This window comes from Amphibalanus amphitrite, unplaced genomic scaffold (assembly GCF_019059575.1).
Source record: "Amphibalanus amphitrite isolate SeventyFive unplaced genomic scaffold, NRLGWU_Aamphi_draft 000663F_arrow, whole genome shotgun sequence".
In the NCBI taxonomy this organism is placed as follows: domain Eukaryota; kingdom Metazoa; phylum Arthropoda; class Thecostraca; order Balanomorpha; family Balanidae; genus Amphibalanus; species Amphibalanus amphitrite.
The window spans coordinates 308,425-331,804 of record NW_024882157.1 but is presented as its reverse complement, the minus strand read 5'-3'; the positions used below and the strand labels follow the sequence as shown (position 1 = coordinate 331,804).

The 23,380-nt window shown below is 45.8% G+C and overlaps 1 protein-coding gene across 3 annotated transcripts in view; it reads left to right on the top strand.

Annotated features, from left to right (window-relative positions):
• The window catches only part of LOC122364238 (cellular tumor antigen p53-like), a 42,186-nt gene that overhangs the window by 5,913 nt on the left and 12,893 nt on the right, over positions 1-23,380 (top strand). The window contains exons 1-3 of one of the 3 annotated variants that reach the window (XM_043334438.1): positions 2,999-3,100; positions 3,647-3,875; positions 5,349-5,474. In XM_043334438.1, coding sequence (XP_043190373.1) covers positions 3,717-3,875; positions 5,349-5,474 — 285 coding nt within the window. In that variant the 5' untranslated portion in view covers positions 2,999-3,100; positions 3,647-3,716. Of the gene's footprint in view, positions 1-2,998; positions 3,101-3,646; positions 3,876-5,348; positions 5,475-7,667; positions 8,198-23,380 lie in introns of those variants that run through there. The other 2 variants (XM_043334437.1, XM_043334439.1) reach the window with 2 other exon arrangements.

Sequence of the window (23,380 nt, the reverse complement as noted above, 5' to 3'; positions counted from 1 at the left end):
TCGCGGCTTTTTCATGAGCCATACCGTTATCTAACGGGGACAAACACAGAAAGGCTCAGTCAGAGCTTTTGGTTTGCGAGGTGTTGGAGAAGCAGAAGCTCAGTATGTTGTGGGAACTCAACGCTGTTCAGTGTGATTCCGTTGGCTGTTGCGCTGTGGTCCTATGTAGTCTGTAGAAGCATCGTTTATCTCCTCTCGAAAGTAACACTTATTGTATAATTTTGCTAGCTCACGAAGTTTAGTCCCAAAGTTAAGGAATGTTCATTGTAATTGCATCAATAAATGCAGGACCGAAAACAAATGCGCTGTTCTTCGTCTATTTCTTGTTGGGATTCTTAATCGACTGATCTCATTTTCTATTACCGGAAACAACTGTTAATACGTTTAACTACGTGGCAACTGGCAACCCTGACTGCGTATAGTATCGCAGGTACGCTGATGTGGCCTTTGGTCGTGGGCATTTACACATGAACCTGCTGCTGCGACCCTTATCGGTCTCCGGATACAGAAGCCCTTGAGAACCGGCGCGGGCGGACCTTTCGGACGAGGTCTTGCCGAGGTGATGCGGGAGGTAGAGGACGGACCGTCCATAGCGCCATTGAGCTATTCTCTAACTATCTCCCGGAGTCAGGGTGGCTGCAATTTTTTTTTGCGCTGCCCTGGCTTGGCCGGACTGACAAAAATGTAAAAAATCAAAAAAAAATATTTCCCGAAATCCGAGGAGAAAAATAGGGGTAGCTCGTTTTTTTTTTTTGTTCCTAATACTGGACGTTTGAAATTCTCGCCGACTTGCCTGGCGGCGCAATGTTTGCCCCCCCTAAACTCAAATCCTAGATCCGCCACTGGACACTGCTATACCAAGAAAACAACATGCACTACCTGAAAAACCATAGGAACATTCCAGAAGATTTATAAATGATGAGTTGTTACAATTATTTCCTGTGCAATTAAAAAATCACAGGAAGGGTGATAGATACCATGAAAAATATTTAAGTTTCTAGCCCAGTCCCCAGACGATTGGTCAGAATACATTTTACATGTAAAATAAAGTGAGACTTTCAACTGGTAAACCGAATGTTAAGATTAGAATGTGCTTATGCCTTATACCTACTTTGCTTTTTAGCTTAGTTACCTACTGACCAGACTGTCAACATAATCACATGCCAACATGTTGACATAATACAAAATGACACGGTATTGACTTCCTGCACTCTGCACAGTCACCAACGAGTACACTGACCCACAAGATAAGTTATAGTAGATGTTTTGACTGAAGGTGGTTTTTATTAATTTAAGCCGGTTTAAGCCGGTTTAAACCGGTTTAAACCACTGGCTGGCATAAATTCAATTTAAGCCGGCTTTTATCCAACCCTGTATGATCTTAGCCCCGTGAATAGTGACAGTATATCGGGACAGCTGGAAAGCCTTGGTGGGAGCCACGGCGGCAGGCTACGCATATCAAAAGAAGGGCTTCTTTCGCTGCTTTCAAAAGAAGTTAATTCTGTCTGGCTATTTGCTTGTTATCCATCCAGCTTAGTAAATCTCCTCTGAGCTTGTACAGGGTTCGGCCTATTACTTTGAAGGCATTCTGATTTACGACAAAAGCAAGGGTAACTCGATTGCTATGGTATCGGTCACTCAAATCATAGTACCAGTATCTGCAAGGCTCCACTCCTATGGTTTGGTTATTGAACAATTCTTTCCACTCAGTTTGACGGCATGGACGAAAGTTTGCATTTGCCCCGTAATCAAACTTTCGTTTTGATGCCACGCTGGTCGGATAATTTGTTTAGTGATAAACCCAATCCAATGGTGGAAGCATCGCGCGTCTCTGTGTTATGATTTCCGAATAATGTCTAATTATTCCTCAGTCTGCGACACAGAAACGGTTTCACTTGGCCGAACGGGCCTGAACCAGCAAATTCCATGAATAAAATCAGGTTTAACAAATAATTAATCATGCCTCCCGAATCAATTTTCAAATAGTTAACTGCTGATAAATTATGCTCACTATCAGTATCTATTTGTTGAAATGCTACCATGAAGCATGCTTCATTGGTGTGTCGGTCGACTTCTGGCTTCTACCGGCCGATGACCACGCCCCTCCCCGAGCGCAAACTGGACACGTCCCAGCCTAGCCCGAGTGCTCGGGGATTGGGTTGGGGGACGATATATCTGTTTAACTGTAGGTACCGTACTGCTATAATCGTAGGAATGGTGCAACGCAAATACCCGTGTCACTCACTTTTTAGGCCGATCGACAGGAATGGCGCACAACACAAGTGCACAATATTCCACAAGTCACAGACATCACCGTACCGCCGACTCGGGGCGTCACCGAACGATGCACGTTGGCTGTTCTACCCTCCGCTAGATGTCAGGTTTCACCGGAACGCCATGGCTGTTGCACAGTGCATTGTGCATGACTCAACGCTGTCAGCCGTGACGTATCCTCAGTCTCCTGTCTCGTGGCACCTGCATGTGGATCGCGTCGCTCAAACTCCCGTCGAGCTATCCAGTGGCGCTCAGCCTCCGTTGTGGGTGTAGCCTCTAGAAGGGAACCAGTGCAGTCCTCCCCCTCCGGGCTGGGCATGGTAATGCCTTGACGATGCGTTGCATCAGCGAGACTTATGGGAGTTTTTTTTTTTTACAAAGACTACCAGTTTTTGGTTGCTGGGCTGACGAGCGTATTTGTATGCCGAGGTCGACTAGCTTGTGCAGAGATAGGACCGAAGTAAAGATCTGCAGCGGCCCAGCCGAGTGCTTTCATAAACTCGCAGTCTACATGGTTACATCACGTGTCGTCAGTCGTTGAGCCTTACCTCTCGGCGAGCCCGCCGTCCAGCCAATCGCTGGCCGGCCCGCTGCCGCCGCGCCGCGCCGCTCGGCCACGCCAGATTTCGTCAGCCGTCCGGCGCGCTGGCGACGAGCGCGACGGTGGCGCCGCCACAGTGGTCCGGTGGCGTCATCTGGCGGGCGCCCGCAGCCTCTGCGGCCAGTCGGCGGTTGGCGGCCAGCAGCGGTGGAGGGGGCGGCGCGGCGGTTCGTCAGATTTTCCAGATTTTCCATGTCCCACGCGAAGACGGAGACACAGTTATCGGTAGGGTCGGAGTACTGCTAAGACCGCTTGAGAAGCTCCACTTGCTAGTTTGTCCATCATGGTTGTGCCTTTACTCAAGCGAACGAGGGACGTATGATAGCCGCGGGGCTGGGGAGGCAGACGGACCGGCGGTGTAACGTATGATTCACGGTATATAGAAACCTGTATGATTCATCCCTGAACACGTGGGGGTCTTGCTGTGTCAAGTGTACCGCAGGGCGCCTCTGTTGGACTTACGCCAGCGGTTTAAAGACGTTTAATCGGATCGTTCATGACGTGACTGGCTTGTTAAAACTGCCAGGCCTTCGTTGGTTAGCTTTATTCATTTGCAAGGTGATCTTTTTTTATTTCAATTTTTGTTTGTTTTGTTTTAATTTGGTGGAGTGTGGACTGCATAAAATTTGGAATACCGCCGATTCCGATGATAGTTTTTGGGCCGCAAACAATTCAAGGCGGCCGGCCGACCAGCGCAGGGAAGCTCCGCCCTTTTTCCCAGTTCCGTTTTTTTTTCTCGTGGTCCGACACCCCGTTCTCGCCCGGTTTCAGAGTGCGCCTTCAATGACCGACTGGCCGTGGAACAGCCAGAGTCCCAGCGACGAGCCACCTTAGCGGAATCATGTCTGGGTCCTCCACGGACACAGACACAGAGACGCTTTTCTCCAGAGAAGAAGTTCAGGCTTTGGAAGCGGATAGTAACTACCGGGCCGCCATTGACCTGGCGCACCTGATGCTCAATCAGGGATCTCCGGATTCCGACGGATACCTTCTGGCCCAGGTGAGAAAAGAAATACTGGGGCCACGGCACTCTGTCTGAAATTGGGCTGCTCGGGGTGGAGTGGGCCAGTAGCGGCGGAACACCTTTAAAGGGACTATCCCACCTTTAACATGGGGTTTGAGTTGAGATAGCCAAGTTTGCGGCGAGGTTCAGAAACCACTATCTATCTAGGTTGCAACCCCCGCGGCCTCTTGGTGTTGAAGAAATTCGTTCCCTTCATTTGAAAATGGGCCTTGTACAAGGCCCTTTCTTCAACATGGAGCGACCGTAAGTGTGACGTCACCTCGTTTAGTCATTCTGTTTTTAAATGGGTTTGTTCGTTGAAAAATCGCTTAAAACTTGGTCTGAGCTTTGTTGTGGTGCCTACAGAGTAAAAAGAATCAGCTTTATGACAGTAATGTGGCCTGGGGAATGAGGTAATTTTGGGCTGTGACGTCACATATTTGAAAGTTTGTGTTTTGAATATGGGAAGCTTAAGATGTTTAATGAAAAGTAAATGCCAGAACCGTGTTCCTGGTCATCCAATCTATAAAGTCGGGCACAATTTAACTGGTTTTAACAACATTTTAGAAGGTGGGATAGGCACTGCCGACTTTTGGTCCCATTCTTTCCATGCAACGCCCATAGGGATAATGTTAAAATGCCAAAATCAAAGGGGGGGGGGCACCCCCCGCTGCCCTCCCCGTTCCGCCGCCTATGGTGGGCAGTGGGCACCATATCCGTTAGTTCGAGTTGTCTGCATTTCTTAGTAGGAACAGCGCTTTCCAGCGTAGTTACGGTGATTGATGGCTCTGTCGCAGGTCTTTGCCTGCGACAGAGCCATCTTACAGTCTTACAGACATTCGTTACGGTAAGACTGTAACGAATGTTTCATGTGAGATATAATGTAAATTCAAATTCCAAAGTTCCAAGCAAATGTCTTGTCGACTTTGTTTTAAAATTTCCTATTGCAAGTTATCAATGTTTCCTTTTCGTTTTTGAAAGCCGCTTTTATTAAATTGTGCAGAAGTGTCGTGCATTTCAAGTCATAACCGTTTACCTTTCCCATTCAGATAAGCATACTCCGCACAAATAATGCAAGTGTATGGGTGAAGGTCATTGATCAGGATATAAACTGATCCTGCAAACTAACGGCGCTAATCTGTAGGTGTACTGTGCATACCATTCACTATATTTGTGCCATTTCAATCAGGGATTATACCTTGCTTCCCTAATCCATTGGACCATGGGCCATGGGACATGCATCGCTCGTCGACCGTCGGTGGTGTTCGGAGTGACATCCGGTAACTCATAATTATATATTTTCATTCTCTTCATTGTTCTGTGCTCTTGCCTACTGATTATAACCGATTTCTACAGCCTGCTTTGGGGCGAGGCCTCAGAATGATATCCTATAATGCGCTGTGGGCTCACGTGTGTTGAGATTTGTCGCATGTACGGAAGAGCAGACTCTGATTCCCTTGTTGTTTTCAGGGTGCTGCGCCAGTGTCGGACTTTGCTGCCGTGGGGCTGGCTCAAAGCGCGCTCCAGCCCCCGGCCCCGCCGGCGCCGCCCGGCACGGTGCAGGCGCCGGTAGTCCAGCCAGGACCACTGCGTCAGGTCAGTGAAATCATCCTTTGCTTTAAAGGAAATAGTTCACTTTCACGAAATTATTTTTTTTGCAACGATTTATGATTTTTTATGTTCAAAATAATCAGCAAAGAAAATAAAACCTTTTTATAACAAAAGATTTTTTTCTATATTTTGATATAAGAAGAACTTTTCAGTTTCTGTAAGGCACACGCGATCCAGTATGAAAAGAGCATGGGTCCCGAAAATTCTTCAGAAACAGAGAAATTATCGCAGCCACCGGCATTTGGGCGATCTGCTCGATCTGATAATGTTCCCCTGAATGTCCTAATTGATCAGTACGAGAATTTCTCTAGAGTTCTCGTAGATAATTTCTCTAGTTTCTGAAGAATTTTCGGGACCCATGCTCTTTTCATACTGGATGGAAATATATGCAAGGCACACATCCTCAACGCAAGACACCTTTTTCGGGACGGGAAATAGAATATCTTTGCCTAGGGTGATCGTTGGGCTGTAAAAGCTCCTGATTTATGCTCGTCTCAGCCCAAGCTACGGAACTGCTATTCCAGTTCAAAACCCATGTTAAAAAGTGAACTATTTCCTTTAATTAAAGGTATCCACTTTCCAGGGCTTGTCCTGGGGTATGGATGCGACTGTACCTACCTACTTATATGCTTGCTTTCTTACTTGCTGAGGGCCTTGTCGCACCCACACCAGTGAGGGGTTCACCTCTCCCGTGAGCTCTCGGTTCACTGTCCGCTGCGACTGCTGACTGCTGTGCCATCTGGTGGCGTGGGGCCATACGAGAGACCTACTTCGGAGAGGGAGGGAAGGGGAGGGAGGGGAGGCTCCCAGCCCACCGAGCAGCGTCGGCGCCCGCCGGCTGGCGCCCGCTGACGCTATCGACCAAACGCGTCCGGACATGTCGGCCGCTGCCCCACCAGCAACCAGCTGCTGGGACTGGGGGGGGGGGGGGGGGCGGAGACTGACGTCAGGCCTGCCACAGTGCCTCCCGAGCGACGGTCGACCGCCGCGCAGCGCTGTTCTGCCGCGGCATCACCCGCCAAGATACGATTGTTGAAAAACCATACTGATACCGGCGACAGCAAATTAGCGCTGGTTTCGTTATTGTTATCCTGAATTGGTTGATCGATAATCATATATCCCATTTAAAGCTGCATTTTTCATGTGAGTTATTGGGTTATATGAAAATTGTACTATTGTTTTCGTTTATTTGGTGGCCAACTATTTTAGATGGACGATTGCGCAAACAATTGTATTATCGATTATATCGAACTTACCGAAATTGTATTATCGAATGAATTCAACAGGTACCCCCCCCCCCCCCAGTTATTAAAGGGACCCTACCACCTTCAAAAAAGTTTATGAATTGGCATGAAAGTGATGTCGCTCGGTTCAGAAAGAGCGAAAACTAATATCTACCAAATTTCACCGAAAAATATTCAACGGTTTTCAAGATATAAGACTTTTACTTTTGTTTACTTTTTTGGGATCTCCGCTGTTTCTATACTTTATTTTAGAAGTGCGGCGTTTGCGGCAGATGTTGCGCGCAAATAGCATATACCACCGCGTGCTACAAAACGTTTTAGTCAAACATTTAAAATCGTTAGATATTTGCGCTGACGTCACACATTCAGAGGGGTATTCCTAAGCATTAGCCCCTCTGAATCAAAATGCTGCAATTTTGAAATTCAATATTTCCGATTTAAGGCATTTCTCGATGTTGTGAGTGCCGAAACCGGTAATTGTGAGCCAGGGACCCCATTTTGGCTATCTCAACTCAAATCTAATGTTAAGGTGGGAGGGTCCCTTTAAGTAGTTGGTTGCCAACATCACAATAATCGATCTGCGGCGATGAATACGTCTAATGTCATTTAACATTATTCCCCCCAGAAAAAGATATACCTTATACAGGCAGCCAACCTATTTTTTTTTTCTTGGCGGGTCGTACCTTGGTATTTTGTTATGGTAACAAATAATATTGCCTACTGGATCGTAATTTTCGCTCTATCATGTTGCTTTATTGATACTGTCCTATGTCAAATTTCAATTTTTTTGTGCTCTGCATCATGTCTATGTCAATATTATGATAAGTTTCATTGTGTGCACGGTCCTCTTATTTCAAAATCGTCCTTATGGGTTTTGTCAGGGTGGTTTGCGCTGGATCCGCCTCTGACGCCCCCGATGCCCTTGGTGGCGCAGCACAGCGTTCCGGTCCGAACACGCCACGTCGGGTCTGAACAGGCCAGCAAAGGCAGAGGGGGAGGGGAAGAGCGGCGGTGGAGCGCTGTTGGCACAGCGCCAAGTCGGCGGCCGCGGCCCTGTTGGCGCATTCGTGTCGGCCGGGAACCAATAGCAGCGCGGGACTCGGGCGGGGGGCTGGGGGTATTGGTGGTGGTTTAGAACGTAGTGCAAGCTGGTGAATTCAAGCGAAGTGGCCACGTCAGCTCACGAGCTTACGACGTGCCTGTGACTGGTGCGATTCGAATGCGGCTGCGTGGGAGTTTACCATCGCGTCACTGCTGCGCGGTGTCCGGACTTGTGTGCGCCTGCGGACAACTCAGTTGAGCGCCGTCGCCGAAGGAGTGGGGGCAGGTGCCGAGTGAGAGCGAGCGGCAGGAATGGTGCTGGGGCCCCAGTCGCGGCGTCTGCTGGCGGAGCCGATGCCGACTGTTGTGCCGAGTCGCCAGCGCCCGCTGCCGATGCTCGCGCGGCTGGATACGAACACAGAGGTATACATGCCCATGTAGCAGAAAGTGAAAACCATGACCTTTCGTGACCTGACCTGACCTTGACCGACCCGTGCTTAGTATGACCCTTATACGCACATGGTATCTTTACTAGGCCTTTGACGTCATTTTTGGTGAGTTTTGAGCAGGAGCTATCGATTCCGCTGTCCATAAGCCTCATCATGCAAAACCCCAGAATTTGACCTTTGACCTGGCCTTGACCCGAAAGTTGACCTTAATCTTAAAATCTTAAGAGTGGTTTGGAAAGGTCTCGTGACTCGTAGAGACCTTTCAAACGCCGCCTCGCGGGGCTCGATACGACCATTGGTTCTCGAGATAACAGGGGGGGGGGTCGGATCCGACCATTTCTCAGGCTGTCATGGGTACGGAAATAGCCCAGGCGGTGCCGGTTTAACATTTTGGAGGGAAACGGCGGGATCCTTCGATTTTGGCTGAAAATTAATATGCTTGGGGCCTGTTCCAGCGCCTCCAGAAACCTCCAGAAAGCTCTAAAATCCTCCAGAGAGCGTTCCAGCGCCTCCAGAAAGCTCCAGAAAGCCCTCGCCAAAGCTCCAGAAACCTCCAGTAGCCTCCAGAGAGTTGAGAGGTCCAAATTTCTCTGGAGGCTCTGGTCTACAATTAGGGCGCACATGTGACAATCAGGAATGTAAACAAAGGACTTTTGGCTGAATATTTTACAACTTGAATGTAAAGAAAATTACATTTGCTATAATTTTGTTAATCTTTCTTAATAAAATTGAAAAAATATTGTGTCTCAAGAGTCAAGAGAGAACAATCGTCATTCATTTGGTATCTGTGATGCCAATCTCCAGAAGGCAGAAATCTCCAGATTGCGTTCCAGCGCCTCCAGTGAAGGCCTGGCTACACTATGCGTTTTCTGCGTGCGTTTTTGCAGGTTTGCGTGTTTTGCGTAATATCGTTCTAGGAAAAAAGTTATAAACAATATAATTTTTACTTTGGTTATATACAAAAGCTAATATAACTCTTAAATAACTAAAATTTAAGGTGAAAAAACATCTCAAAAACGTAATATCGTTCTTTTTTCTAGAACGATATCACGCAAAACACGCAAACACGCAAAAAACGCACGAAGAAAACGCATAGTGTAGCCAGGCCTTAACCCGGCGGCCGCTGGGCCTCCGCGCCACCCGCCAGCCGCTGGGGGGGGGGGGCATATAGTTGCCCCCCCTTTACTTCTGCGACGATATCGTCGCAACGCGAAAAGATAGAGACGCGAAACTTTGCACACATCTTCCTGAACACCTAGCCGAGGTTGTGTCCAAATTTGGTGTCGATCGCATTTGAAATGACGTCACAGTGACGTCAGAAGTCAAATTATAGATTTGCGACTCTCAGTTTCCTCGCGATATATCCGATACATGAGACCGAATATAAAGGGCCGATTATTGGTCAGGAACTAGTTGGAAGTGTACTTAGATGTTTTAAGATGACAGCAGGTGCTGTCTAGTTCATTTGCAGTTGAGTTTCATGCTCAGCGTCATCAGAAACGGTCCATATCGGAAAACGACAAAACTTTATGACGTCACTGTGACGTCATCTTAAGTGCTACAACCACCAAACTTTCCTCAAACATTGCCTAGGTATTCATTTGAAGCTGTGCCAAGTTTCACGTTCGTAGCTCATCGGGTTTCGGAGATATTCTACAAAACGTAAAGGGGGGGGCAACTTTATGCCCCCCCCCCAGCGGCTCGTGGGTTAAAACTCTGGTAGAGCCTCCATTCAAGAATTTCTACTGGAGGCGCTGGAACAGGCCCATAGCCTCCGTGACGCGCTAATTTCGAAAATGTATCGCTCATGAGTTTTGGCCTTTGGTTGGGTAGCATTTTGCGCTATTAACAATAAACAAGTCAACGACAACGTCCCATTAAAGGGACCCTCCCACCTTCAAAAAAGTTTATGAATTGGCGTGAAAGTGATGTCGCTCGGTTCAGAAAGAGCAAAAACGAATATCTACCAAATTTGATCGAAAAATATTCACCGGTTTTCAAGATATTAGACTTTTACTTTTGTTTACTTTTTGGGATCTCCGCTGTTCCTAGCGACTTTATTTGAAAGTGCGGCATTTGTTGCGCGCAAAGCAGCATATACCACCGCGTGGTACAAAACGTTTTAGTCAAACATTTATCGGACGTTCGAAAGCCTGATGACGTCATCAGATTCCCGTAATGGTTGAGAGATGGGGACCACGCTGGTCCCACCCTGCAAGTAAAGGGAAGAAATTTCTTGAACACCATAAAGCTGCGGGGGTTGCGACCAGGATAAATGGTGGTTTCTGAGCCTGGTCGCAAACTTGGCTATCTCAACTCAAAACTAATGTTAAGGTGGGAGGGTCCCTTTAACATTTTGGCGGAAACGGCAGGGCGTTTCGGTTTTGCTGAAAGGTAGACATTCAGAGTCTCCTCTGCGGTGCGCTGATTCCGAAAATGTACCTCTTTTGGATGTGTTTTTTACACCATTAACGAGGTAATAGTCTGGCAGCATAACTATAGCGTGGTGTTTAGATTTGTCGGAAAATTCACAAGCGTTATCCCTCGCCCCGTTCAAAATTGATGACGTCAACTTTTTGAACTCAACTTTAGCAATTCTAGACCACGTAGCGCAAAAGAAAGACCACCATTGAACTCCACGTGACGAGCTGCATCGAATCGATACCCATTTTATGCAAAAATATCAACTTTGAAATTTGACCTAATTTGACCTGAGCTTGACCTGACCTTGACCTGACCTTGACCTGACCTTGACCTGACCTTCACTAGACCAGAACATAATCTAAACTGACCCCAAGGGCTGCTTGACCCACATAATCACATTTGGCATATAAAATGGACCATAAAACATGCATCTCATGATATTTTCATATTGTGACCCTCAGTGTCCTGACCTCTGTGACCTAACCTGGTATCAGTGACCTCAAATAGCAAAATATGTGTTTGACGAGCATTTTCCCATCGATAATTTTCAATGAAATGCATTTTACTCGATTTTACAATGCATTTCTTGAAATGCCTGGAAACGGTGAACATTCGACATTTGACCTGACCTGTGACGTCATCGGTTCGACCTAGGTCAGTGAAACTGGGTCACAAGGTATTTGCATGTTGGGGCTATCCAGCACCGTTTGCTATTTGTCGCTATGTTGCGTGGTTCTCGAGATCTTGGGGGGGGGGGTCAATTTGCCCCCCCCCCAACAGGGCGCGTTGCTCGGCAGACCCCAACGGGGTGCGGGTTAAAATTCCGAGTCATGCATTTTGTACTGTTGGCTGTTGCTCTTACCAATCGCTGAAAGCTTCAAAGCAATAGTTTACTCGGTGTAGTTATGAAAGACATTTAAACTTTTTATGAGGTGAGGTCTCTTGAAGTGACCTGGTGACCTGACCTTGAGTGACCTCGGTCTGAAATTTTCACATGTGCTGAAAAGATGTAGGATAAGGTGTGCCGCTCCACGCCGCGGTTTTTTTATAGATGTTTGCGCTAAATGTCGCACGTAGGGGTTGTTCAACACCTCCCCCTTCCCAGCAGAGCGCGGGTAAAATGTGTATTTTTCTGTATTTCATACTTGAGGCTAAATTGATCGCTTTTTTCCTGGATCGCTGAAATCCGTCTCCAATAGCCCCACCGGCCACCGTACGGTGCCCTTCTCAGTTCTGGGCCCCAAGAGCCCAGTGCTTAAGGCTAGCACTAATTTATTAATCCAATGTATCAAGAATCTATTGGACATCTTTTTTGGCATTGTCAGGTAGTGGCGAGTTTCTGGCGTCAGTTGAAGGACAGATTCAGGGTAAGAGAGGAGCTGTCTCTACAACAGATAATATGCGGGGTCGAAGGCGAAGCTCACTTTGTTGATCGCTTAAATCTACTGATTTTGGTAGCCAAACAGTATATTTGGAATTGTAGAGTTAGTAACCGACCGGTAACCTTCCAGACCTTTATCAGCACGCTGCAACAGTACAGTCTTATGGAAAAGCATGTGGCGCAAATAAATGACAAAATGGATAGATATGATGCCCTGTGGAGGGTCACGAATGCCGTTATTAGTTGATCCGAATGCTTACGTATGTCGTCACTTTTATTTGGGTTCGTTTGCTTATTTTTTTCTTTTCTTTTTTGCTTTGTTTGGTTTTGTGTTTTGTGTTTTTTGTTAAAAGGTCTGTTAGTAAAGCTGTTAAGCTATGTGTGTCATATTATGTTGTAATTTTGTATGTAATGTTTGTGTGCGTTTGTTTTGCGTGGTTAATGGTGGTCAAATGATCAAATAAATGGCTAGAAGTTTAAAAAAAGCACTAATTTATTTGTATGAAATGATATATGCCATTTACATAGCGCTATTAAACAGCTATCTCCGATTTTCAGAATTTTGAAAATTTTGAAAATTATTCATTAAAAACTTTTCAGTTTTGACCGATCAACTATCTTCAGGTACCAAAAAGGGGAATACGTATAACTGACAGAACACCTACAGATTAAGTCCTTCAGCCGATTTTATTTAGCCCGTTATTTTTTAAAAGGGAATTTTAGCCTTTTTCATTCTGTTAGTCAATTTTTCACCATTATCAAAATTTAAAATGCAATTTTAAGTACGTTTTAGACCTTGCACGGAAAAGAAATAGCGCCATCGTGTTCCTAAGCTAAAGGCTCATTCCTGAGCTCAATAAACATCCCGTTTGTCCAAAACTCTCACTTGAAAATTTGACATTTTTTCCTGACGGCTGACAGTGACATGACCTTCCCTTTAACCAGCTGAAAGAACATGACTTCGGATGGCACAGCCGACACTATTGTTGAGGTCTGTGGTCAAATTAGACCATTAAGTATGTGTTGCATGACAATTGACATACAGTCGGGTACAGGTTGATGGTCCACTACTCTTTATCCACCGGGTTCCTATGGCTCAGCATTGGCAGCAGCCGCCTGGTACCGGTAGGCTGTGCCGCATGACCCGAGAATGAAACGGCACAGCCTACCCACACTGTATGACACCGGCTCGGGCCGCCTGGTAGAGCGATTTGACCGGACGCTGCGTCACACCGGCTGGGGAGGGGGGGAGGGTAAGGGTTAGGCCTGTCGATTTGGCTCGGCTCGGTGGATGAGGTGGGCTTGAGTGTGGTGTGGGGAGGGGGTGATGTGGGGAGGGAGGGAGCGGACCTGGGGCTGGGCGTGTGTGGTCACTTGTCGCATAGAAGTGAACCGATCGCATCCCCCCTCCAAAAATTCGTTTTAGAGATATTCACAAAACCCATGGGGAGGGGGGGGGGGCGTCAACCACCCATCTCCTAAGTGGGGTGCGGAAGGACAGGTCTCCTCATGAATTGCAGCAAAGAAAGAAAACAGGTCAGTCACCAAATAATATTTTTGAAAAGTGGACTAAACGCAAAGCTTCTCACCGAGAAATAAACATCCAGCATCCGAAGCGTTTCGAGCCGGGCCGCTCACTACCGGTCAGTTTGACAGTCAAACACTCCTACGCTGAGCTACACCGGATGGTGGCTATGGCCGGGGCAAAGTCTGGCCGGGCGGGCGGCGGGGCCGGAAGGTCGGCGGCAAAGCCAATAAATGTTTTTGTGGGTTCGGGTGCCGGTCACTCTAGCTTGGTGGAATGATGATGGATCATTGGCATAACTTACAGTGTGGAGTCCCGGTTCGAGCCTCATCAGGGCTCCGGCTGCTTTTCCGAGTTAGGATGGTTTGATAGCTATTAGTGGTTGCGAGCCATTTATACGGTTTTATACATGCCGCTTGATTGTTTGATTGATTGATTCATTCATTCATTTAATACGTGCCGACATTTAGCATACGAATTGACATCCAGCATCAATCTACCATTTGCATAAACGTATTGCCTAAATATCATGCATAGGCACAAGACCTATGGTTGCCGTATTGCACTCGGTATTGCACAATGCACAAGTAAAGTAAATTGTATTCGCTGGGTCTTCCATGCATTGTGCTTAGCAAAAAAAGGAATGAAATTGTTAACCAGCGCCCCATGGTGGCGGTCTCAGCCAACTTCGCCCTATGTGGGGGGGGGGGGGGGCATATGTTACCACCCACCTCTAACTCAAAAACTAAGAGGGCTAGAAAGACGCGGTAAAAAGCAGTCGATAGCTCTCAATGCGTACGTTTGAAGGTATTTCGGTCATTTTTCATTTTGGAGCAATATTGGGGTCACTGGAGGTCATCAAAGGTCAAAATTTGCCAAACGTCATTATATTTTTCAGAAAACATGCATTTATCTCAGGAACTATGATAGCTACAAAAATGCGTGAAAAGTCAATCGATAGCTCTTAAACTCGTCTTTCGATAAGGTCATCATCAAAATTGACCTCAGGTCAGTGGTTTAGCCTCCAGACGGCAAAAACTCAATAGCTGTTTTTTTCGCAAAGTGCTTTTCGACAATAACTTTTGACTAGAAAAAGCCACGACATTTCTATTGCCAGAATTGTGTTCCTCTCGACGAGACGCGTCGAATGAACTATAATTTGACCTTGAAAGGTCAACTTGAAAATTTGACCTCAGGTCAAGGTCATGACCTGACCGGAAAAGGTCATGTTGCATATCATTCGATGCGTCTCAACAAGACAAACACTATGAGGCCATCCCCAGCGTCCTATCTCTTTCCAATCGAGAGTTATTGGCAAAAATCTGTTTGTAGCCTCAAATGACCTCGGATGACCTTTCTAGAGGCTATCAGCAAAAAAGACACCTTGGTCGTCACGGGTGGTCCAAATCATTGTGATTCTGAAATATTTGGGCTGTTCCTATACCTACACACGGATCTAGAGGCATTTTCATTTTTCTCCATTGACTTATAATCAGGGATGCGGAGCCGTGGAAATTTCAGACGGCTCCGGCTCCGGCTCCGGGTGAAATGTCATGGCGGCTCCGGCTCCGGCTCCGAGTAAAATGATCCGGCTCCGGCGGCTCCGGCTCCGGCTTCTACTCAGTACATCCCCTATGCGATCAATCAAATACGGGTGGAAGAAAAAAAGGCGATGGGATTGGTACACGTTGCTTCTGTATTTGTATAACAAGGCTATTTTGAATACCACATTGTTTTACGCCTTGTACTGTCAAACCGAACTAGGTAAATAATTGTTTCCTCTTAAGAAAAGGAGCCGGAGTCGCCCCCCTTTTTTGACGGCTCTGGCTCCGGCTCCGGGCTATATTGTTTCACGGCTCCGGCTCCGGCTCCGGGCAAAATATGCCGGCTCCGCATCCCTGCTTATAATGGTAAGGTCACGCCACTGACCTGACCTTAGGTCACGGATATAAAAAATCCGAGATATACAAATTGTAGGCGCCCATGACATCATGCAATCCACCAAGCTTAAAGGGTGGGACCCTTCCAAAGCCGCCTGGCCTGATATGAGCCAGGCGGCTGCTGCCAATGCTGAGCCATAGGAACCCGGTGAATAAAGAGTAGTGGACCATCAACCTGTACCCGACTGTACATGCCCTATAACTTCCATGACCATTTGTGACTTATAGCGTGACTTAGTTTTCACGTGAAACATGGTAAGTAGTGTACACTGTACATTCTTCAGCTTCCATTTAGTATAAGTGTGCAAACCAAAAATGAGCTTGTGACTGGTTTAGCGATCGGTCGAAGGCCCAAATGCCAGAATGTAGATCCTTTCTACCACAGTGTATAATATATCTTTCTACTTTGACCGGGCATATCACGTCATGTCATCAGTGAGCTGGAAGCAGAATTAGGACCACGTTCTTTTGACAGTGGTTCATGTAGGGTCCGGGAATGGCACAACGGGGCGCGGGTTAACCCTCGCCCCGTTGGGGAGGGGGGGGGGGGCAATTTGCCCCCCCCCCCTGTGGTTTTTCCTAAATAGTAAGAAAACGGCGGCGCGCAGCGCCAAGATTACTTTACTACTCAGGTTGGTTCACTAGGGAAATAAAGGCGCCGTAGCTACGTCACGGATTTGGTAGCAATCTGGTAGCAATTTTTGCAGACATCAATGGCGCACGTGTTGTTTGATCGTCGCCAATACTATTTTACTGCACTATTTTGTTATTTCACTGCAATGTATTGTACATTACATTTGAAAATTAAAATAAAGAAATATTCGTAACCCAGCAAATCAGTTATTCTTTGAGGCAGCACTCTGTCAGCATTGAGCCTTCAGAATGTGTTATTTGATAGACTTTCCCACATTTTCTACTCTTGTGGAAAACTTTCTTAGTCATCAAAAATGTATGCACATATGAATAATTATAACTTCATTTTCAAAGTTTTATAGAAATAAGATTTCACATTACATTATCATAAGGCTACCTGTCCATTTCGTCCAACCAATTAAATATTCATCCAGCAGAAGGCAGGTACCTCTGAGAAGGTACTGATATCTCTTATCTACACCAATATTTCAGGAAAATGACAGAGGCTGAGAAGCTATCAAAACTTCAGCGTATGAAAGGGATGTTATGGCTTATGCACATTGAAAAACATCAGATAATGCTTTTGAACCATCTCATTCACCAGCACACATCAATCCGGCTCCTGGCTTCTGTCAAGGAAACATTCCAAAATAATGCATTATTTTATTTCATTGACCACCATGCAAAAGACAAACAGCAAACACATCACCACCAAAAACAAAAATAGTCAACAGGTAGGTACCAGCTGATCTAGCCATGCTGTGTCATGTGCCTTTGAAAAACTTGAGCAGTCAGGGTTGAATAAACACCCCAAACTTAGCCATTCATGCATGAACAAGTGCAAATTCTGGTCGAGCATTTTAATAAAAATGAAACTAACAGCATTGAAGGTTACAATTATAAAAAAGACAATCACAAAAAAAAAACAGCAGAGCTTACTCTACAAGGCATAACCATTAATTTTATAACTGACATCCAAACTTGCATCTCCGAAGTTTAACCCACCTACCAGCCACCTGCACATTTCTGCGCACATGTGCTGCGCAGTGTGCACAGTCACTACACATTACATAATTATGAGAATTAAAATAGTTTTAAACAATCAAGCAAGTCAGGACTGGTATGCAGATTCACAAGTTCTCTCAACATCTTCAATTACCAACAATTAAGAGCACCTTGTGATCTCAGTAACTCCGCAGATCCATCTTCTGTTTTCCATTTTCAGTTTTCAATTGAAATATAAGTTCCATCAGGGAGACACATGTTGCATCATTATGTTTAAACAATTATTATGCTTGAACTTTTGATTTTTCATGTGAACTTCACTTCAAAAGTTGATTCAATTTTTAAAGTTGATATTTGTATAATGCTGCGATCACGGCGCACCAAATCACAGATAACTTGAAAATAACCAAGCAAAAGCCACATTCTTCAGCAAACTATGAGAGCTATCAGATCCATGCTGCGTTGAAATAATTGAAAATCGCCAAACTCAGTCAAAATATGACAATTAAATTAATATAAACTTACCTTACCTTACCTTACGGTATACGGGTTGTGGGAGGCCAATTTGGCCTGTGGGGCCCGGTCTCAGCGAGCTCCCAGTGCTTATCGACAGTCAGCCCAGGGGGGTGACACGGCTATTCGCGCAATGTATTAATTTATGGGCCGCGCGGGGCCTCGCGATGACGCGGCTGGAGGCAAGTGCTCAGCGCGCTAGGATACTTCTGGCGGGGCGGGGCGCTGAACGGTGTGCAATGAATGGGTTATGGTCGGGCAGACAGAGATGAGGTATTGAATTTGAATTGACATCAGCAATCGGGTGGGGAAGGAGAACGTTTCTAATCGAGCTTGGGATGGGGAAAGCCGAAAATATCGCGATCGGCTCATAGCTCAGACAGGGCCGGGTGCCGTACCATGTGTTGTATATTTAGGCTGGCAGACAGAGATGAGTTATTGGATTTAAATTCACTTTACCATCGGTTTCTAGTGGGGTTTGAAGACGTTTTTAGTCAAGCTCGGAGTGGGGCAACCCACTGGCGGATCCAGGGGAAGGCATTTGGGGCAAATGTCTTCCCCCACATTGGCAGCGCCCGAAATCGCTTTTCGAGAATCAGAGAAAACTTCACAACTTTTCTGAGGAAATGTTGGTTAATCACACTGCACAGCAGTGCGCAAGGAATCGAAATCCGAGTTTTTTTTTTAAATTAATTCCGAGAAACCTTTTTGGGGTAAGCCCCCGCAGTGTCCAAGACCGCTTCCTGGATCCGCCAGTTGTGAATAAGTCACGGTCGATACCGAGCTTCGGCGGGACCAGGCGCTGTATACGTTGTTCTTTCAATGAAGAGGTGGACAGACACCTAGCCCCACATCCTACTGCTATGCCCGTGCTTCTGTGGGTGAAGCACTAAAGCATCACGGAATCCCACAGGACCTGCGAGTCGACGAGGTGGCCGCTTTGGCCGCCGGGTACTGCAGCTCCCTGGAGTTGCCTGGGACCGATGGCAAAACAACAGCTCCGGCGGTGCCCCTATGGGCCGTAGTAATTAGTGAATTCCTGTAATGTAGAGATCATATCCTCAATAATCTCCATTACCATTCTATATTCCTAAACAGTATGACAGAACAATTATGCTTGCCTACGTTCAGGCATTACCTCTGATGGTCATACGCCCAGTACAACATGTGTTGTCTGTCAAACAACAATCGACGACGGGATCCCTTCTCATCATCTCTTAAGCCATCGGTTGTCAATTCACCCACCCCGTTTCCCTAAAAATAGACGGTCAGATTCGGCCTTTACGACCCCTCTAGATTCGCCAGAGACGGGATCAGATCGCAGTTATTGCACCCGTCGGCCGTCTTAGTGTCTTTAATACTATATGACAGCTTCGACCACGGACGTCGGACGGGGTGATCGTTCCACGAATGTACGCACCATCCAGGCCTAGGATGCATCGAGGTTTAAAAGATTGCAGTCTGTAGATCAATCAACATAACAATGGTGGTATGCAACCACATTAAAATATCTCCCCGGCTCCCGCAACGTTCCAACGCCCCTCCGTTATGCATTCGCCTTGTGTGTCCGCCGAGCCGGCTTGCCTCCAATGACGTCATCGGCCGGCCGGCGGCGTTCAAGGTCAAACGGCTGGTGTCCTTACCTGGTATATAGGGCCTTGAGTCAGCCTCAGGTTGGGTAAGATCGGGTTCAGGTGGGAAGGCTTTGCATGATGTCAGCCCAGTGGGCATCCAGCCTGGTCTTGAATTGGTTGACTGACGTAGCTGATACGAACTTCACAAAACTCTGATTTGTGAGGCAATGCGCAACAGAAATGCGAGGGAATATGGTAGTAATCTGGTAGCAATTATGAAGGATTTCCCCTGTCGCTGATGAAAAAACACGTGAAACAAATTTTTCAACGCAGAGGAAATCCTTCATTATGAGTTGCAGGGACCATTTGATTGGCCCATTTTAGATAAATATAGGCCGAATGTTTCGATTTCAACCCCATTTATCGTAATGAGACAAATCCATTGGCTTAGTGGTACGTCTTTTGAACACATGTAGGCCTTAGATTTTTCCTTAGCCCGCCTGAAACACACCATGCTTTGCATGCATTTCTATGGGTGAAGGAAAATTCATGCGCCGTGATGACGTCACGGTAAAGGAATTCTGAAGCTCGTGAACGGGGGCTGCGCAGCGCTGCCAAATTTTCAGTACCTTACCAAACATCAATTTGACACATCCACACAAAATTTCAAGTCTTAGGTCACCTTAGGTCAGGAGTTATTGAGGTCAAACTGAAGTCATGTTCGAGCAAAAATGAGCCAAAAACATGAAATCTTGAAACGCTCACCAAAGCTTCAGTTGCTTAGCAACTTCAAAGTTATTTATACAGTCATGTACAGAAAAGACGGCGCTACAAAACTGCTATCTCGGATTTTCAAAAATTTTGGATTTTGACCCTAAAAAATAAAAAAAAGATTTTTTTTTAGAAAAACGCAAATAAATTCCAAAAGTTTTTTTTAATTTCGTAAAAAACCGAATATATGTGATAGATCCTGTGCTCTTCTATCTACCTACCAATTTTTAGATCGATACTTCTTTTTTTGGCCAAGTTATAGAGAAAAACTGGTCAAAATTCATGACGTCAAATTTTTTAACTCAATTTTTGGCAATTCTAGAGCACGTAGCGCAAAACAAAGACCACCATTGAACTCCCCGTGACAAGCTGCATCAAATCGATACCCATTTTTGCAAAAATATCAACTTTGAAATTTGACCTAATTTGACCTGACCTTGACCTGACCTTGACCTGGCCTTCACCAGAACATAATCTAAACTGACCCCAAAGACTGCCTGACCCACATAATCGCATTTGACATATAAAATGGACCATAAAACATGTATCACATGATATTTTCATATTGTGACCCTCAGTGACCTGACCTCTGTGACCTTACCTGGTATCAGTGACCTCAAATAGCAAAATATGTGTTTGACGAACAATACCCCATCGATGATTTTCAATGAAATGCATTTAATCGATTTTACACCGCATTTCTTGAAATGCTTGTTAACGGTGAAAATTCGACATTTGACCTGACCTGTGACGTCATCGGTTTGACCTAGGTCAATGAAATCGGTTCACAAGGTAGTTCCCTGTTGGGGCTATCCAACGCCGTTTACCGCTTGTCGCTATGTTGCGTGGTTCTCTAGATCTTAGCGGGGGGCAAATTGCCCCCCCCCCCAACAGGGCGCGTTGCTCGGCAGACCCCAACGGGGCGCGGGTTAAAACCCGCGCCCCGTAGTGGGGGGGGGGGGCGAAACGGCCCCCTGTCCTTTTCCGTCGATATCTCCTAAACGCCTGGAGATATCGCCACCAAACTTTCAGGACCCCTCCGGGCATCAATTTTACACATTGTGACCAAAAATGTTTCCAGAGGCTATGATAGGTTGGCCACAAATGACGTCAGAATGACGTCATGTTCTGTCATTTTCGACCGAAAAAAGACCTTCGCGAGAAGACCTGTCAGGCCTACAGCTTTGAAGATACAGAAAAATGATCAAGACATAAAAGGTAGAATTGACAGGGCTACACAACTGCTTTGATCAAAACTGAATTGACAGGGCTACATACAAAACTGCTATCTCGGATTTTTTGAAATTTTTGAATTTTGACCCCCAAAAATAAAAAAAAACATGTTTTGGATATATTTGCCAAAAAATCCAAAAAGTTTTTTAAGTTACGAAAAAACCGGAATATATGTAATAGAACCTACCGTCTTCTATCTACATACCAAATTTCAGATCAATACCTCGTTTTTGGCCAAGTTATAGCGAAAAAAACTGTTACTTCTTAAAAAGCTGAAACTCTGCTTGAGGCTCATGATGAATAATAATAAGATAAGAATAACCAGTAACCTCATAATATAAATCAGAAATGGAGCCAAAAGGTTATATTTAAAGTTATCGAATATTTCGCTCCTGGAGCTTCGTCAGCGATAATTACAGAAAAACATAGACGTTTTAAACATGGAACAACAAAGAACACTGCAGAATAAATAGCAAACTCATGCTACACTTCGCAAGGGACCGACATTTTTGGCGAAGTTTGAATAGGTACAATATGAATGTATGTATACAGTGTACGTATTTACAATATACACGTATATAGGTACAATAAACAATAGCTTTACATACAAACATAATCGACTACATGTGCACTGCATACATTACACATAATATCATCAATTATTCACATGTGATTGTTATTATGTACACTTCAGACTATATGTATCCAGAAAAGTTTGTGACGCATTTACATTTTGAATGATGTTCTCTTTATGATTATACAACATATACATATATATGTATATAATATACTACACATATATACAGAGAAAATATTATACAGAAATATACAGGTCTATCATACATAGACATAAACATCTGTAAAATATTAACATATATATAGATGTGGCATGTACAATGCTTACATATATTTACATATATCTATGAGTCATATATCATCTATGTACAAGTGTCACGTACAGTATATATGTATATCATTCTAAGGCTGCAGCCGTGTCAGCGGCCACGAGGTAGTCTGGGTGTTAAGTGTAGGTCTCTGGTCTCTGATGTACATGGACTCTTTTATTTTTCTGTCGGGACCATCCTTGGCGCGAGCCAGAATGCTCAGTTTCAGGTTGTTGCATGTCAGAGGGGTGTGTAGGTGTTGGTTTTGATGAGAGCCAAACGGTGTGTCTATGCGTTTGTTGCGTGCGTCTCCAAGGTGTTCATTGAATCGCTTCCTTATCGAGCGTCTGCTTTCACCGATGTAAAAGGACTGGCCCTCGGGGCACAAAGAACAATCAATCCTGTAGATGGTGTTTTTGAAGTGGCACTTCCCTGCAAGCCCTGCACAGCATGTGTTGCAGCGCCTACCTCCACCTGGACAGGCAGGAGGACTGAAGGCTGATTTAATCAGCTTCTGGCCGACAGTCTCGCCGCCTTTCCAGGCCACCTGAAAGGCAATTTCACTGCGCCTCACGATGCCTTGCACTATGTGGCACAATTTATCGTCAACGAATGGCAGAACGAGTGGGGTTTTGTAGGCTCTAACCTGATCGTGCTGACCTCGTGTGCCTGTGTCTGTCCTGTTATGTGTTTTGGTGGCCTCCTGCCGTGCTCTGTGAAGTGTGGCCCGTGGGTAGCCGTTTGATTGGAAAAGGTCATCTACCTTATGGAGGCTGCGCTCGGTGGGGTCCCCTGGTGACGATAGTCTCAGAGCCCGTAGGTATTGGGACCTAGCTGTTGCACGTTTTACAGACATAGGCTGTGCCGAGTTGAAGTGCAGAATGACGTTGGCTGACATGGGTTTGATGTACAGTTCTGTGGTGTACTGCCCTGTTTCAGATATTTTGATGAGGGTGTCCAGGAAAGAGAGGGCCCCTGTGTCGGCCGTATGTTCCAAAGTGAACTTTATTGATGGGTGGACGCTGTTTAGGTACTCAAAATAGTCAAGTAAGCTAGGGAGCCCGTGATTCCATACGCCAAACGCCAAACCATTCCATTCCATTCCATACGCCAAACATACGGCCGACACAGGGGCCCTCTCTTTCCTGGACACCCTCATCAAAATATCTGAAACAGGGCAGTACACCACAGAACTGTACATCAAACCCATGTCAGCCAACGTCATTCTGCACTTCAACTCGGCACAGCCTATGTCTGTAAAACGTGCAACAGCT